Source organism: Muscardinus avellanarius (assembly GCF_963383645.1).
Source record: "Muscardinus avellanarius genome assembly, chromosome: 20".
Taxonomy (NCBI): Eukaryota; Metazoa; Chordata; class Mammalia; order Rodentia; family Gliridae; genus Muscardinus; species Muscardinus avellanarius.
In genome coordinates, this window is record NC_137806.1 from 32914834 (window position 1) to 32931646 (window position 16813).

The 16813-nt window shown below is 51.4% G+C and overlaps 1 protein-coding gene across 1 annotated transcript in view; it reads left to right on the forward strand.

The window, feature by feature from the left end:
• Positions 1–16149, forward strand: part of NID1 (nidogen 1) — a gene marked incomplete at its 3' end in the record, with an annotated part of 71327 nt that extends 55178 nt beyond the window's left edge. Inside the window, exons 13-20 of the mRNA XM_080717149.1 lie at positions 3541–3768; positions 6235–6407; positions 8865–8991; positions 10945–11116; positions 12461–12618; positions 13584–13707; positions 14489–14601; positions 16028–16149. Coding sequence (XP_080573275.1) covers positions 3541–3768; positions 6235–6407; positions 8865–8991; positions 10945–11116; positions 12461–12618; positions 13584–13707; positions 14489–14601; positions 16028–16149 — 1217 coding nt within the window. The remainder of the gene's footprint in view (positions 1–3540; positions 3769–6234; positions 6408–8864; positions 8992–10944; positions 11117–12460; positions 12619–13583; positions 13708–14488; positions 14602–16027) is intronic.
• Between the last annotated feature and the right edge of the window lie 664 nt (positions 16150–16813).

Sequence of the window (16813 nt, forward strand, 5' to 3'; positions counted from 1 at the left end):
TATATATATATATATATATATATATATATATATATATTTTTTTTTTTTTTTTTTTTTTTTTTTTTTGGTGGTGGTACTGGGGTTCCTGGAAACCCTTCTACCTCCGGGCTATATTCCCAGACCTATTTTATATTTTTATTTGGAAACAGGGTCTCTTAAGCCAGTGAGGCTGGCTTCAAACCTGCACTATCCTCCTGTCTCCGCCTCCCAAGCGCGGGGATTACAAGTGTGCGTAACCACGCCTGGCCCTATTTTTTATTCTTTAATTTGAAACAGGGTCTCACTGAGTTGCAAAGGGCCTCACTAAGTAGCTAAGGCTATCTTCAAACCACAATCCTCCAGTCTCAGCCTCTCAAATGCTGGGATTACAAGTATACGCCAACACACCTGGCTCTTTTTTTTTTTTTTTAATTTTGAAACAGGGTCCTGCTAAGCTGCTAAGGGTCTGGATAAGTTGCTGAGGCTGTCCTGGAACCTATGACCCTCCTGTCTCAGCCTCCCAGGTACTTAGATTGCAAGTGTGCACCACCGTACCCAGCTGAGAAAGGTCCGTTTCCAGCAACAGTGTATTTCAATATGCCTGCAAGTTTAGGCCCTCAGCAAGGGGGTGGTGCAGCTAGGCAGGGGTGTGAGGTCGAGCTGTAGAAGATCCCAACCAGCCTCTCAGAAACCCTGAGCACTTCTCAGGATCGGTTCTCAAGGTCCATCTGACCACCTCCTCCTCCCTCAGAGCCTCCTTTCTAAGGGGGCCGCATCGCCCCTGAGCGTGGGGCTCCTCCAGTCCCTCATCTCCTTGAAGTTCCTCTAAGCTTAAAAAGAGAGCATCCCATCCCCTGGCTCCCCAGGGAGCATCACCTGGGCGGCTCTTTCTCTGCTGTAGTGTGAACCCCGTGGCGCACCCAGACGGGAGACGCCGCAGCTCCGTCAGCCGAGCCCAGGCAGCTCCTCCTCTTCCCTTCTCAGCCCATGGCAGTCGCTCTCCCCACCAGGCTGGGGTCTTCCCCTCCAGCCATGGGCTCAGAGGCTCCGGCTTGCTGTGGCGCTGCTGTACACAAGGAGCCTGCAGGTGACAGCTTCCAGACGCGCTTCTGACACAAATGAAATAGATAAGTCCGGTGAACGCAGTGATTGGAACAGCCCACGGTAGTGAGTTCCAGGGGAGGGTGGGGGCGGGAGGCACCCGTGTGCCCTTTGGCCATTTCACGCGGTGGCAAGAGAGACAGCGTACGCACCAGGAGCCTTTGCTCCTCCCAGCTCTGACCTTTCTGCTTCCTCCTGGTCATTTCCATTCTCTGACTGCCCGTTCGTTGTCGCTGGCTGGGCACTGTCCTTCCCTCCAGCCTCGTAAGGGCCGGGGTTTGTGTTGGGACTTGAAGAGTCTGCAGGCACAGACTTCTAGTTGTAGGATTATCGGTGTTGACAGGAAGTCCCTGGAGACACCAAGATAAAGACCTTCTGCCTTGTCTTCATTCCTTGTGAGTTCCTGTTCTTGGGAATGTGGCACTCCTGGGCTCAGCAGACGTGAGATGAACCGTGAGCCACAATCTCCAAGCCCAAAGAGCCCGGGCATCAGGCGCTGCACCTGTGTTGTTCTGTCCAGAGGTGTGTCAGATGGGTGCTTGGAGCCCGCGTGTTCTCTGGGAACGCTGATGCCCAGAAGAGGTCTCAGACTCAGTGTAGGAAGAGACCCAATAAATAGCGGCTTAGCCAGCGAGTTCATGCTAAGAGCTGGTGGCTCCCCTATCACGCCCTGGCTTCTCTCCCCAGGGAGACGTGACGTTTCCTGCAACACCCCCCCACCCCCCGGACTCCATTGAGCGTGTCAGGCTGCAACCGCCATTCATGAGAAGCCGATTTAGTCAGGCAGGGGATGGAATGCTTGCGCCAACACCGGGAAGCTCTTTCTCCTGCCTTCCTCCTCTATCTGCCTCTCTCTCTGTCCTCATCTCAAGAAAAGTTGCCCTAGACTCCCTGCCCTGTCTCAGATAAGCATGAGGACTTGAATAATGGTCCCACTGCAGAGCAAACCAGGTGGGCAAGGCGAGGCCTGCCTGAGTTATCATTTTCCCAACCAGGAAATGCGTCCCCCTGACCATGGCAGTCCCGACCCCATCCACCGGGCCCTGGAAGGGAAACTCCCCCTGGGGTGGGTGCTGGGGCTGGGAAGGGGACTCTGGCTGGACCCTTGGGTCCTTTCCACCGTCTGCTGGCCAGGCTGAGAGGCGCCCAGCAAAGCCAGTGAGTTGGAAGCTTTCCATAAACGCTAGGAATTCCATTTCCTGAGTCAGAATGGAGGTCCCCCTCCTTGTAGGCTTCAGGCACAGCCCTCAAAAGTGCCACTTCCTGATCCCTGCAGATTTTGTATGTCAAGCACCACGTTAACACAAGACTCTTGATGGCCACATAAAATGGGATAGCCCTGCCTCTCTTACAGGCTTCTCTTGGTTCACAGGACACAGAACAGCAGTCTTACCTTCTAGCCGGGAAAGCAGTTCCGTAGAGAGGTGTTGAGAAGAAACATCTACGTGTGGGTCTTGGGGTCGTTTTGGCGGGTACATTACAGGAACGTTTCTGTAGGTGGTCGTGGACATCGTGGTTTAATGTGCGTGAGCGTCCTGGGCATTAGGGACACAGAGGCAGAAATTCAAGGCTAGAAGGAATAGGGGGTCTGAACCAGAAGCCAGAGATCCAGGTTCTGTATCGAGCCACAAACCAGTGCTGCAGCCTCGGGGAACCGGGGTTCCCTTCACCTCTTAGGGCATCAGGATTCTCATGAGGTATAAAAACTACAGTTGCCCCAGGTGTGTGGTGCACACCTGTAATGTCAGCTCCTTGGGAGGCTGGGGCAGGAGGATGGCAAGTTTGAGGCCAGCCTGGGCAACTTAGGAGACCCCGCCCCCCCAACAAAACCCTGTAGAATTGTCAGGTTTGAGGGAATAAGTTTTACGTCCAAGGGCACTAAAACCAACATTCTTATCCTTACCAGATGGCTCGTTTCTTTTCTTGGGCTCTTGCCACATCAAACGCTTTATTTTGTTTATTGTATTGTCCTCTGGGACAAAAGAAAAGCATACAGTTTTTCCTGCCAGGCTCAACAAACACTTCTCTGGCACGCTAGCCGCTTCTGATCACCGGGGCGGTCGCGTTAAGCCGACCAGCACGCGCTGGCAGCACAGACGGAAGACTTGGAGGATCTGCCGCAGCACGCCGCGGAATGTCACCGCGCCTGCCTTGTGCAGGTCCAGCCGCAGCGAACATTTGGGGGCAGAGCTGAAAATCCCGTCTGTGTGTTGTCCTTCATTTTCTGCTCCGGTAGCAGAATACGAGACTGGGTGATTTTTAGGGAACAGAAACGTATTGGGTTTATGTTTCTAGGGGCCGGGAAGAGATCTGGCTGCTACGTCAAATAGGACGGAAGGCGTAGCATGGCCAAAGGGAGAGAGGGAATGGGGCTGGACTTGTTCTTTGACCAGGAGCCTCCCCCTTGGTAATTTATCACGGAGACTCCACCCACCTTCCCCTTTCGCTTGTCTCTGACAGAGGCGGAAAAGACGCGCTGCCAGCAGGAGCGAGAGCACATTCTCGGAGCGGCAGGAGTGGCGGGCGCGCAGCGGCCCAGGCCACCCGGGCTGTTTGTCCCGGAGTGTGATGAGCACGGGCACTACGCGCCTGCCCAGTGCCACGGCAGCACTGGCTACTGCTGGTGCGTGGACCGGGATGGCCGCGAGCTGGAGGGCACCAGGACCAGGCCTGGGATGCGACCCCCATGTAAGTGGACGCCTGTGAGCCCTGCCTGGTGGGCCTGCTCACGCGCCCTCGCTGCGCCCTCTCCCCGCCGCCTTCTCTGCCCTCTTGCTTGCCCCCTTCTCTGTGCACATGTGTGTCTGTGTGAACGCCGAGGGGGTCCACGGCTCTGGGGCTGGACTAGCTGCAGAGAGGATGCTGGGACCCGCCCTGCCCTTCCTCAGAACCTGGTTTCTTGCGTGACAGACCCGTCCTCGGCTTTGAACACTTTCCTCTTGATAGTCTTGCCCGTGGGCCTTCAGATGCCCCATCAGATGGTGAATCCAAGGAGTGGGAAAGCCCCGTGCTGGGGCAGGATCCTGTCTGAGGTGCGGCAGGACTGAGGGACTCTGGACAGATGACTTTCCTGGCCTCAGCTTCCTCGGTCTTAGCACGAGGGACTAGCAAAATAATCCTGGGGCTGTTCCCCAGCTCTGAGATTCTGCTTTGTCACCAGTGGAGAAACCGATCACTGTCACAAGTTCCCAAAGGCCAATATGGCTGACGTTTGACTCTCCATCCTCAGCTGCGCTCACAAAGACCAGATATTTCCTCAAAGTGGCTATGAAACACCAGAGTGACTCCTCATTTGATGGGCTTCATTCACTCACGCAGTCAGCATGATGGGGCGCAGGTGCTAAGCATGTCCAGAGGAAAGTCCTGGTGCCAGGGCCCCCCAAGGACCAAGAGGACGGGGAAGAGACAGGAGCAGTACAGGGAGAGGAGCCTCAGAGGAAAGCAGGCTATACGCTTTCCTCTGGGAAAGAGGCTGGATGCACGCGGGGTGGTGGGCTGATGGAGGGTGGGCTTCTAGAAGCAACCCCATGTGAAGCGTGAGTTTGAGCAGGACCAGGAGTGGGCGGCGTGGGGAGCTGGGGTGCAAGGCCAGTGCTCTGGGAAGCAGGAAAGGAAGGAAAGAAGGATGGCACTAGGCTGGAGCCCATTGGTTATGGGGCACCAAGGAGCCCACAAGGTTCTGGAGCCTGAGTAGCAGGTCCCTGAGTGAAGCCGGTCTCTGGCTGCTTGGTAGAAGTGGGGAGGGGGGCACAGGAGCTCCTGGCAGGGGCAGGCGGAGGCTGCTGGGGAATTTAGGGGTAATTCAGTCGATACACAGGTGAGTTTCTGGGCACATGAAGGGAGTTGGCAGATTGGGTATACTAAGACAGGCAAGAGAAACAACTGCAGAAACAACCTGGTCCAGCTCCCACCGTAGAGAGCCAGAGATGAGGCCAGGAAGACGCTCGCCCTGTGCACACAGCGGAGGGGCAGGTGGCCACGGCGTCTGGGCTCAGGCTTGTCACCCAGCCAGCGCTCCCGCCCCGCAGCACAGCCTGCTTGTCCCCGCAAGAGAGCCTGGGTGGAGGCCGGCAGTCAGGAGGCAGGGCCGGATTGGAGGCGGGATTTCTGTTCCTTACCAGTCTTGGGGGAGGCAAGGGGAAAGGCCCGAGAGCCCTGGAGGGGCCGGGTCTGAGGCTGCCCCATCCCAGGCCAGGCTACTTCAGGTAGGCTCCTGCGGCGTTAAACGCTCCACACGGGGCTCGGGCAATTTTAGGCTGCTACTGCTGTGAACACTGCTCTAATCCCCGTGTCCAGCCACAGCAGGAGCAGGAGAGTCATTAAAAAATTTTTTTTTATAGTGCACTGTGACTGTCCATGATAGTGAGACTCACGGTGACGTGATTATGTCTGCACATGATGGGATCTGTTCTTCCAGAACCTCCCTTTCTCTCTCCTCTTCTCCTCTCTCCTGTCCCCTTACGCCGCTCTTCTGGTCTCTCTCCTAATTTCATAAGGTCGGTCCTTCCTTCCTTCCTTCCTTTCTCCCTCCCTCCCTCCCTCCCTTCTTTCTGTTTTACTCTCTGGCTCCCACGTAGTAGAGAGAACACGCAGCCCTTGCTCTTCAGTCTGGCTCATCTCCCTAGTTCCATAATCCAGTCCTGTGCTAGAGGGAGGCTAAACCACCTTTCCACCGGGCCTTGACCCCAGGGGCATTCTACCTCTGAGCTACACACCCAGCCCTGTCTTACTTTTTTTTACTTTAAAGCAAGGTCTCACTAGGTTGCTGAGGGCTTCACTAAGTTGCGGGGGTTGACCTCAAACCCGCCATCCTCCAGTCTCAGCCTCCCAAGTACTGGGATGACAGGTGTGTACCACCGCACCCAGCTTCCTCTGGACCCTGATGCTAAACGCATGCCTTACCTTCTTGGCCGACACGCTCTGGCTGGCTGCAAGGTGGCTGCTTCTGCAGCTTCCGGGTGAAAAATGGGTACTGCGTGGCTGTGTGACTTTTGGTGCCGGCAGGTGATGTGCCCTGGGATGTGCGTGCCTCCCAGGTGTGTGTACAGGGGCACCTGCAGGCGTGTAGGCGCATCTGCTCATCACATATGCACGTGTGCCCCTGTGCACTCGTGCTATCGATAGCCTTGCTCACTGACCTCTCCTGTCCTCTAGGTCTGAGTACTGTGGCCCCCCCAGTTCACCATGGACCCTCGTTGCCCACCGCCGTGATCCCCCTGCCTCCCGGCACCCACTTACTCTTTGCCCAGACTGGCAAGATAGAGCACCTTCCTCTGGAGGGAAACACCATGAAGAAGACCAGAGCCAAGGCGCTGCTCCACGTCCCCGTAAGTGCAGCTGCCGGACATGTGGCAGCTCTTCCCGTGAGCCCGGGAAGCGGGCGGTGCAGTCAGACCAGGACCCCAGGCTCGAGCCCTGGGACCAGACGCTCCCTTCACGTGGGCCTGAGCCTCCATCTGTCAGTGGGGCTACCACGTTCCCGAGCATCCCGTGAGGCTTGGGCGAGAGGGAGCAGACACAGAAAAGCCGCGCAGAGACCCCTGGGGCGGGGGCGTCCTGTCCACACCCGGCTGCTGTGTTTGGCCTCAGCGTTCCTGCGAAGTCCCTGGCCACTCATCTTTCAGTAGCCACTCCACCGAGTCCTCAGGTCTGCCTGAGGCAGGAAGGAGCCTGGCGTAGAGGCTGCTCAGAGCCTCAGCGTGCAGGGTGTGAGTTGCAGACTTGGCTCCATTAGGGGTGGTCTGCCCTGATGTCTTCTCCTGCATGCTCCCTACCACTCCCTCCGCACACAGCGCCTTCTGCCCTCCGGCTGGCGCGCACACAGGAACACTCCCACCTCTGGACCTTTGCAGCTGCTATGGCCCCTGCCCAGGTCTGGACATCAGCCTACACTTCCCTCTCCCTGTGAATCCTGTTCTTTCTTTCATCAAAGTCTCAGCGTACATTGACATTATTTTATGTATATAAACTAAATACGTCAACCAAACACTTAAACATTTGCTATACCCATAGCCCTGTGCGATTTTATTTTTTCATTTTGAAACAGCGTCTCACTAAGTTGATGAGGGCCTCGATAAATGTCTGAGGCTGGCCTTGAATTTACCACCCTCCTGTATCAGCTTTCCAAGGGCTGGGATTACAGGCATGCGCCACCACACTCAGCTTCATTATTGAAATCAGCTTTTTGTTGCCAGGTTGTAGGAGTTCTTTATATCTTGACTTTAACCCCTTGTAAGACATACTGTTTGCAAGTATTTTCTCCCATTCTGTGAACTGCCTTTTCATCTCTGTTCATTGGGTCCTACAATGCACAGAAATTTGAAATTCTGTTGTGGTCCAGTTCGCCCATTTTTTTGTGTGTGTTACCAGTGCTTTAGGTGTTTTATCCAAGAAATCCTTGCCAAGTCCAGCGTGATGAGGATTTTCCCTTATGTTTTCTTCTAAGCATTTTATATTTCTAGCTCTTATGTTTATGTCTTTGATCCATTTTTTGTTAATTTTTGTATGTGGTGTGAGGTAGGGGTCATGCTCCCTTTGATCTGACCTCCTGAGGGGAAGAATGTCCAGAGGACCTTGACTGTCTTTCATTTCCATGGTCTGCAGAGACTCCTGTAGAGAAAGTCACGAGATTTTCAAGATTTTCTCTGGTCTCATAATAAAACTTTTGTAGTATTCAGTATGGAATTTTGCACATTTAAAAATCTTTATTCTTAAATAGCTGGTGTTTTTGAGGCTCTATAAATAATGCTTTTAAAGTTTATTTTCTATTTTTTGCTATGGGAGTACTATTTTATATTGACCTTGTATCCCATAAGCTTGCAAAGTTCAACTATTCATTTTAATAGTTTTAAGAGTTCCTCCAGGACTTTCTACATAAACAATCACTACCTTAAAGTAGGATGATTTTACTTTTTCCTTTCCAATATTTATACCTCTTGTTTCCTTCTCTTTATGATCTTCAGGTAGGCAGATTTCTCAGAAAGTGTACAAAAAGCATTAGTCACAGAGGAAAAAAAAATAATACGTCAGACAATAAAAATTAAAAAAAAATTTTTTTCTTCAAAAACAACACTATTATGGGGCATGATGGCTCGTGCTTGTAATACTAGCAACTTGGAGGGAGAGGCAGAAGAATCTCAAGTTTGAAGCCAGCCTGGGCAACTTATGAGGACCCCGCCCCCCAATGCTGTGGCTGTAGCTCAGTGGTAGAGTGGGTTCAATCTTCAATACAGAGAGACATTAAGAAATGAAAAAGTAGCCAGGCATGGTGCACGTCTGTGATCCTACTACTTGGGAAGCTGAGACAGAAAGATCACAGGCTTGAGATCAGCCTCAGCAACTTAGTGACATGCTCATCCTTAATTTAAAAAAAAAAATTAAAAAAATTTTAAAATAAAAAAAAAATAAAAATAGGAATAGGGGTATATCTCAGAGGTAGAATGCTCCTGGGTTCAATCCCCAGTATCACACAAAAGAAAGAAAAAAATAAAGAGACAGAGAGAGACAGAGAGAGAGACAGAGAGAGAGAGAGAGAGAGAGAGAGAGAGAGAGAGAGAGAGAGATGGGAGGAAGGAAGGAAAGAAGGAAGGGGAGGATTTGTACATATACATGCATTCATATACATATGGGGAAGGAGTTTTGACTGAAATATATAAAAAGAACACCTGCAGTTTAATAAGAATAATTTTTTAACGGACAAGAGACTTGAAGACACATCAAAGGTCTGTCATCTGTTACTCTGATGCTTGTGGGTGGACCCTTCTCATGTTGGTCTTCACTTCCAGGCCAAAGTCATCGTTGGACTGGCCTTCGACTGTGTGGACAAGGTGGTTTACTGGACGGACATCAGCGAGCCTTCCATTGGGAGAGCCAGCCTGCATGGCGGAGAGCCAACCACCATCGTTAGACAAAGTGAGCAGGAGATGCCATCCCTTTATGGACCTGCTCCTGCTGAGGGTGGGGCGGGTTCTCTTCTCTGCCTCAGGCCCCTGGCACTTGCTTGGATTGCCTGCACCAGAGAAGGGCAGTGAGCCAGGGTGAGCGTGTACAAAGCAGCCTCAGTTTTTGGCGTGTTCCTGATATAAAACATGTGCCCCTTTGGCACAGCCTACCCCTTCAGGATTTCGACTCCATCCCTTTACTAAGGTTGCCCACTTAGGACACGGGCTCTGTGCATTATTTTAAGGCCTCTGTTTAACAGATCAAGACCATTTTACATGGGTATGTTTTACCTAGATGAAAAACTACAGTCATTTTTAATTTTTAAAAAATTAAAATGGTCAAGCTCCTGATTTTTAAAATTTTTAAATTTAGTTTTAAATTTAAATTAAATTTTAAATTTAAATTATAAAATTAAATTTTAAATTTTAAATTTAAATTTTAAATATTAATTTTAAATTTAAATTAAATTTTAAAATTTAATTTTTAAAAAATTTAAAAGGTCAAGCTCCTGATGACTCAGAGAGTCATCAGGAGCTTGACCTTCAGATAGAGTTTGGTGGAGGCTGAGAGCGCAAAGGGCAGCATTCAAGGTTCTGGGTTCTGTTGCCCGGGGACAGCCCCTGGCTTCGATGCCATTGCTGTGGCCCGGGGGGTGCAGGGGGTATTATTTGTAATCACTGGTGCCCCTCCTACTTGTACAAAAGTAATAACAGTTCTACTTCCTTGAAAATATTATTTCCCTGAAATACTGTTGTTACCCCCGACAACCCCCTCCACCGTAATTAATGGAGAAGATCTATTGTCTCATTGCCACCCTGAGACCTTCCCAGGCTTCTCCCTTGCCTGGGAGATGAGCTCTGGGCTCTTGGGCAGAACGTCTTCATCTCTGGTGTCGACCCACTCGCATGGCCTCCAGCTGTACAGTTACATCAGGTCATGTTAAGCCATGTTGGATATTTCTTCATACCCATGTGCTGGCCCTGTTACCCCAAAACCCTATCCAGTATCTTTGCCTGACAGACTCCTACTGGTCCTTCAGGGGCCAGCTCTGAGAGACGTCCCCTCCCCAGCATTTCAATCAGCATCTGCACTACGGCGACCCAAAATACCTGACGACCTCAACTTAGAGCAGGAAAGATTTATTTGCTTGCAGTTCTGCAGGTTTCAACCCATGTTATGCCGGGTCTTGTCTGTGGAGCTTAACGCGTGGTGGTGGTAAACTGAGAGAGAGCCCAAAGAAGGCCCGTGGACATATATTTAGCGCCAAGGCCAAGCCCCAGAGGTCTATCTCCTCTAGACACATCCTCTCTGCCTCAGTTACCACCCAATAAACCCATCAGTCCGTCAATGGGTTTAGCCACTAATGAGATTAGAGCCCTCAGGATTTAATTATATCACCTTTGCACATCGAAACCTGAGCGCTTCCCGGGGCCATTCTATCTCCAAACCATATCACGTAGGTAGGAATCCTTCCCTGGGCTGGGCGGGCAGGGTCCAGTGTCTATGGAACTGGTTCCGGTTCCCGTAGAACCAGAACTCAGTCTGCATGGAGAGGGGGCAACTTTAAAAGTGGCACGTGTTTAGGCTTCCTCCCTCCATGTGTCCCGCAAGGTCTCAGTCTAGTCACTGTTACTGTCCCGGGTCCCAGTGCGGGCACAGTGCGTGGCTAAGAACTTAGTGAGTGTCACTTTAAATGTGTCCGTTTGAGAGTTACTTATAAGCAACAAGCATTTGATTTCTCAAAGTGCAAGGATTAAATGCCAGGTGAAATATCGCAGAGCAGTCAGTAGTCAGATCTCGGGCTGCAGACAGAGCTCAGTGGCTGAGACTCTGGATTTGATCCCCAGTGCTGTAAAAGAAAACATCTAATCTCACCTGCTTAGGGGAAAAAAAAAATCAGAAGAGCTCTGTGTTGGGTTCTAGATATTGGAAGCCCAGAAGGCATCGCCGTTGACCATCTTGGCCGCAACATCTTCTGGACGGATTCCCACCTGGATCGCATAGAAGTCGCGAAACTGGACGGCTCGCAGCGCAGGGTGCTGATTGAGACTGGCTTGGTGAATCCCCGAGGCATCGTGACGGATTCCGTGAGAGGGTATTTTTGTGTCAATACGTGTGTGTGCCTCTGTTCACATCTACTGCTCTGGGTGTGCCCAGATGTGAGGTCCTCAGGATAGTGTTGCTCTCCTGACGTGAACACGGGGCAAAAGAGATGAGGTGGGGGACCTGCGGTCCCCATGGTGAACGGCGGCACGCTGCCTACGGCGTGGGCTCCATGCTGTGCTCCGCTTTCAGATCTTTTACCAAGAGACTGTGCGAGGTGGCAGCTCAGAAATCGGGACCTTCCCTGTGGGTTAAGTGTGGATGCAACGTCAGCTCAAGTTGCATGAGCCCCGTAAAAGCTACCTGGGGCTCCTTCCTGGGGCAGACCCGGCCTGGAGACGCCGTCCTGGACTTCTTCAACCCTTACTGCTTTCCCTCATCTGATCACAGTCTTTCAGTCTACACTGGGCCCCAACTCCTACACCCTTTCATCCTTCCCTTTGATACCACCTCCCGTGTGCTGTGGCCTCCCAGACAGCAGGGTCCTTGACCACCACCTCTGCCAGCATCTCTTCTTGCTGCAGTCCAGTCCCCGGAGTCAGCTGTGCCTTTGCTGGTGGTAGCTGAGGGTATTAACCTGGTGTTTATACCAGTTACCACATTCTGTCTCTCTCTCTTTTTTTTTTTTTTTGCAATACTGGAGAATGAACCCAAGCGCATTCTACCTCTGAGCTGCACCCTCAACCTGTTTTATTTTTTAATTTGGAAACAGGATCTCACTAAGTTGCAGAGGACCTCACTAAGTAGCTGAGGTTGTCCATGAACCTGCGATCCTTCTGTCTCAGCAGGATGACAAGCGTGCGCCACCACGCCCAGCTGTATTCTGTTTCATCAATAACTTTCTTGAGATATGTCAGTTATGTGCAAGGGAACCAAATTTTATTAGTAGCTGAATAACCAAATTGGAATGAGGAACCAAACTTAAATGTGCTTGCCGCCCCCCCCAAAAAAAAATGCTTCTTACCAACTCTGGATTCTGTTTTCTCATCTACTGGTCTCTAGGTCATGGGCTATTTGTTTTTTGTTTTGTTTTGTTTTGTTTGTTTTTTGTTTTTGTTTTTTTGGTGGTACTGGGGTTCCTGGAAACCCTTCTACTTCTGGGCTACACTCCCAGACCTATTTTTACATTTTTTATTTGGAAACAGGGTCTCCTAAGCCAGCGCGCGCGGCTGGCTTCGAACCTGCGCGATCCTCCTGTCTCAGCCTTCCAAGCGCGGGGATTACAAGCGTGCGCCACCACGCCCGGCGTCATGGGCTATTTGAAAGTGTTTTCCATCAGCTCTGTCCCCGTGCATCTTCAGTATTTCTCTTTTTTCCTCTCCTTTTCTTCCAACAGGAACCTCTATTGGACAGACTGGGACAGAGATCTCCCCAGAATTGAAACTTCCTACATGGACGGCACAAACCGCAGGATTCTTGTGCAGGAGGACCTGGGTCTGCCCAATGGCCTGACTTTCGACGCCTTCTCTTCCCAGCTCTGCTGGGTGGATGCAGGTGACAGGAAGCTGAACCGCGTGGGTGGGTGGGGAGAAATTCTCCATCTTCTCAGGCACAAGTTGGCTCATTGCCACCATAACCTGCTACCTGTGTTTGTAGAACCCAGAAGCTCTGGGTTGTTTTGACCTGGTAAAAAACTACATTTTAAGTAGTTATATGAATACTTGGGTACCACACTTGGTTTGGCCTCTTGGCCCACAGAAGCTAAAATAATTGTTATCTGGTCCTTTAGGAGAGAGATGGCTGGCCCCTGGACTCCTGTTAAATGGCACCCACGAGCCCACACTCATTTAGCATGGGCAGCTTACAGTCCCATATCTCTCTTTTGTCCCATGGACTTAGGACTTTGAGCCCATGAAAATTCAACATGAGCAGCCCCCAAACAGTCCCTGACGTGTACCCTGCTTGGCAGATTGGGGGTCCCTCAGGCTGGGATGTGTGTGGAATGCCGACCAGGGAGGGATGTTCATCATCCGTCTGTGTAAAGGTCCCCCAAAGTCTTTCTGTGTTCGAGACACTGCGCAGGGGTGCAAAGACCCAGAGACTAGTCCCCGGTCAGTTGTAAGGGAGAGAAGCGTGTGTTCCTCCATGAACACAGGCAGGGTAGCACCGGCTCCCCTGCCAGCCGGGAGCCAGTCTTCAGCTTCAAGCCTAGGGAGGAAGGTGTGGAGAGGCTTAGGAAAGAGGGATTGCAGCAGGACCTGGAAAACAACATGACCCCTCCTCGAGAAGGGCTTGGAGACAGGTGTCCCCAGCAGCACCAGGTGTGGGCGCAGGAGCACCAGTGGGCACTGTAATAAAAGTATGACCAGAGGGAGAGCCGATGCCCACATTCGAGCGAGCCCCGTGTGCTCCCGAGACTCTCGCTGTGACGTTGAGTTCCTCCCACCCTTGCTCTTGTTTGGGGCACAAAGGGCCACTTCTTGCATGGACAATGAACGGCTTGTCTTGGCTACATCCAGGCACCCATCGGGCGGAATGCCTGAACCCGGGTCAGCCCAGCAGACGCAGGGTTCTCGAGGGGCTCCAGTATCCTTTCGCTGTGACGAGCTACGGGAAGAATCTCTACTACACAGACTGGAGGACGTGAGTCGGCTCCTGCCTGGGGCTGGGGAGACCAGCTTCCCCCACCCCCACCCCCTTTGTCAATGGGAGGCTGAGAGATGGGAAGAAGGGTGGAGAAGGAGGAGAGCGGGGTTCTGAGAAGAGCACGAGGCGCCATTTACCATCGGACCGTCCTGCCCAGGCAATTTCAAGTCTGTAAACTTGGGCTTCCTGAACAGGGCTGTTCTTTCCTCGGGAGCTGGCCCAGGGTCACTCGGCTGGGGGACTCCATGCCGACCTCACCCCCCAGCCTCGTTAGAGTTCGTACACTGCAGTATTGCTACTGTCTCCTCTTGGCCGCCCCTTCCTATAAAGGGAGGGCTAAACCGCAGAGACAGCTGTCCAGGGGCATCTGTAGAGGGTGCCGTTTTCTACCTGGAATTTAGAGAGCGGGCGAGCTAACTGATTTTTGCCTTTCTTTAAGAAGCCAAAGAAATGCAGGCTTGACCCCTCCCCCTAGGACAGGGAGGGATCCAGGAAGCAAGGTCCCCATGTCTGTTCATGGCTTCTAATTTATCCTCCGACTTGCAAAAGAGGCTGCCCTGCCTTGAGGACAGCCTCGGCAATGTAGAGAGACTCTCAGAAACCTAGTGAGACCATTTCAGAACAAAAAAATAAAAAGAGCCGAGGGGATAGCTTAGAGGTAGAATTCCCCTGGGTTCAATCCCCAGTCCCACAAAAACAAACAACCAAAAGAAGCCGCCTGTGGCAGGAAGCTCAGGTTGCCTCGGGGTTCTGACCTCCTGTCCTTGGCGCTCTCTAGGCACTCTGTGGTCGCTGTGGATGTGACTATCTCCAGAGAGACAGATACCTTCCACCCGCACAAGCAGACCCGGCTGTACGGCATCACCACCGCCTTGTCACAGTGCCCCCAAGGTAACCACTGGTGTGAAAACTCTCGGGGCTGGGGCATCCTGAGGCTCAGCCCGCACACTGGCTGCCACCTGTACAAATGCTAGAACCTTGATTGTACTGCAGGAGAGCTGGGGTCCCCACCAGCAGGGGTCTTTATTATTGAGTGGTGGGACAGATACATAAACAGAAAACATGAAGGCATGAAGAAAAATGTCCGGATTCTTGGGCTGGGTATAAAAGTGCTTGGTCTTCAGGTTCCTAATGGGAACCTTAACGTTAGCAGCTCTGCTACTTTGAATGTTCACTCATTTGGCCTAAAAGCAAGCAACAGCAATAATTAATAATAATAATAATAATAATTAATAATAATAATAATAATAATAATAATAATAATGAAGGAAGAGGGGGGGGAGAAGGAGAAGAAGGAGAAGAATTGTAAACATATGTGGTGCTCACTGTGAGCTTAGCACTTGACATACATCGACTCCAAATAACATTTAACTCTCATAGCCACCCTAGAAAGTAGATATCATTATTGTGCCCATTTTATAAATAAGAAAACAAGACTGGCTGGACATGGTGGTGTATACCTATAATTCCAGTACGTGGGAGGCTGAGACAGGAGGATTACAGGTTCCCGGCCAGCCTCAGCTACTTAGTGAGGCCCTCTGCAACTCAGTGAGACCCTGTTTCAAAATAAAGAATAAAAATAGGGCTGGGGGTATAACTCAGAGGTTGGATGCTACTGGGTTCCATTCCTAGTACCCCCCCACACACACACACACACCAACAATAACAAAACTAGGCATGGTGGCACATTCCTATGATCCTAGTACTTGGCAGGCGGAGTCAGGAAGGTTGCAGGTTTGAGGACAGCCTCGGCAGATCAGTGCAACACTGTGTGTTGGAAATAAAAGTCAGGAGAGAGATGTAGCTCAGGGGTAGAGTGTCCTTGAATTCAATCTTTTGCGTCACGCAAAAATAAGAAAGAAAGAAACAGAAGCACCTTGCTCAAAATCAGGCACTCACAGTAGCAGAGCTGCAAGTGGGTGCAGGTGGCGTGTCCCTCGCCCCCCGGCGTGCACCGTGCATCCCTTGAAATCCTGTCTCCTAGCCCACCTTCCTGACTTCCCTCCTCCCTCCCTCAATGTGAAGCTGGGAGTGTAAGCTAGTTGGAGAGTGCTCTGAAACGCCAGCTCTGTGTTGGGGTTGGAGAATACTCCGCAAATCTATTTTTTGGTCAATGGAGAATCAGTGAAGCCTCCAAACCAATGTTTTGAGCTGTCTGGTTTAATGATGCAAAAACAAGCAATTGCTCAGCTCAGCTGAGTGCCCAGCAGAGGGCTCCCTGCACCTCTGGGACCTCTGCTTTCTTGGCATCTTGCAAGCCCATGAGGGTTAATCTGCCTTTCTTACTCAGTTGATTTCTGATTTCTACCTTTTCCAGGCCACAACTACTGCTCGGTGAACAATGGCGGCTGCACCCATCTCTGCTTGGCCACCCCGGGCAGCAGGACCTGCCGTTGCCCTGACAACACCCTGGGAGTGGACTGCATCGAGCGGAAATGAAGACGGGGCGCTGCCTGGCCCCTCTCCGAGTATCTCACAGCAACACCCTACTTGAAGCTACTTGGTCCAGTCCTTCAACTAAGTGACCACTAGCCAGGTCTAGCCCAGCCTGAGCCCAACAACTGTCTCCCCACTCTTCTCCAAAACATGCCATGGGTTTCTGTAATGGGAAGTCTCTACCCACTCTGACCCTGATCAGACAAGAAGATAGAGCCCCAGGTGAAAAGCCTGTGGACGTTTCCCCAGTATGTGTCTCCCTGTGGCCTTACGAGCTCAGCCTCTACTCTGAGTTACCCACCATCCTGTCCGCGCCTTGACCCACCGGCCAGGGCCTGCCACCCAGGCAAGGTTGCAGTGAAGGAGGAGCTAGCCCTCCCATAATTCTCCTCTTGGTGCTCTGAATTCCTTCTTCTATCTTCATCTTTCTGTTCCCCAGTTGTTGTTTTTTACCACCTTCATCCTCCCCAAGACTCCATTTATGGTGAGCACACTCATTTGACCACCCTGTTCTAGGGCTAATGAGCAGCCCCTCCCAGATAAAATATTAACATTTCAGCAGTAGGTTGTGGTAGGGATTTTAAGATGTAGAATCAGATGTTTGAGTGTCAGGGATTATTTTGATGTGCCTTAAATTGTACCAAAGACTACCAAAGTATTCCTTTTT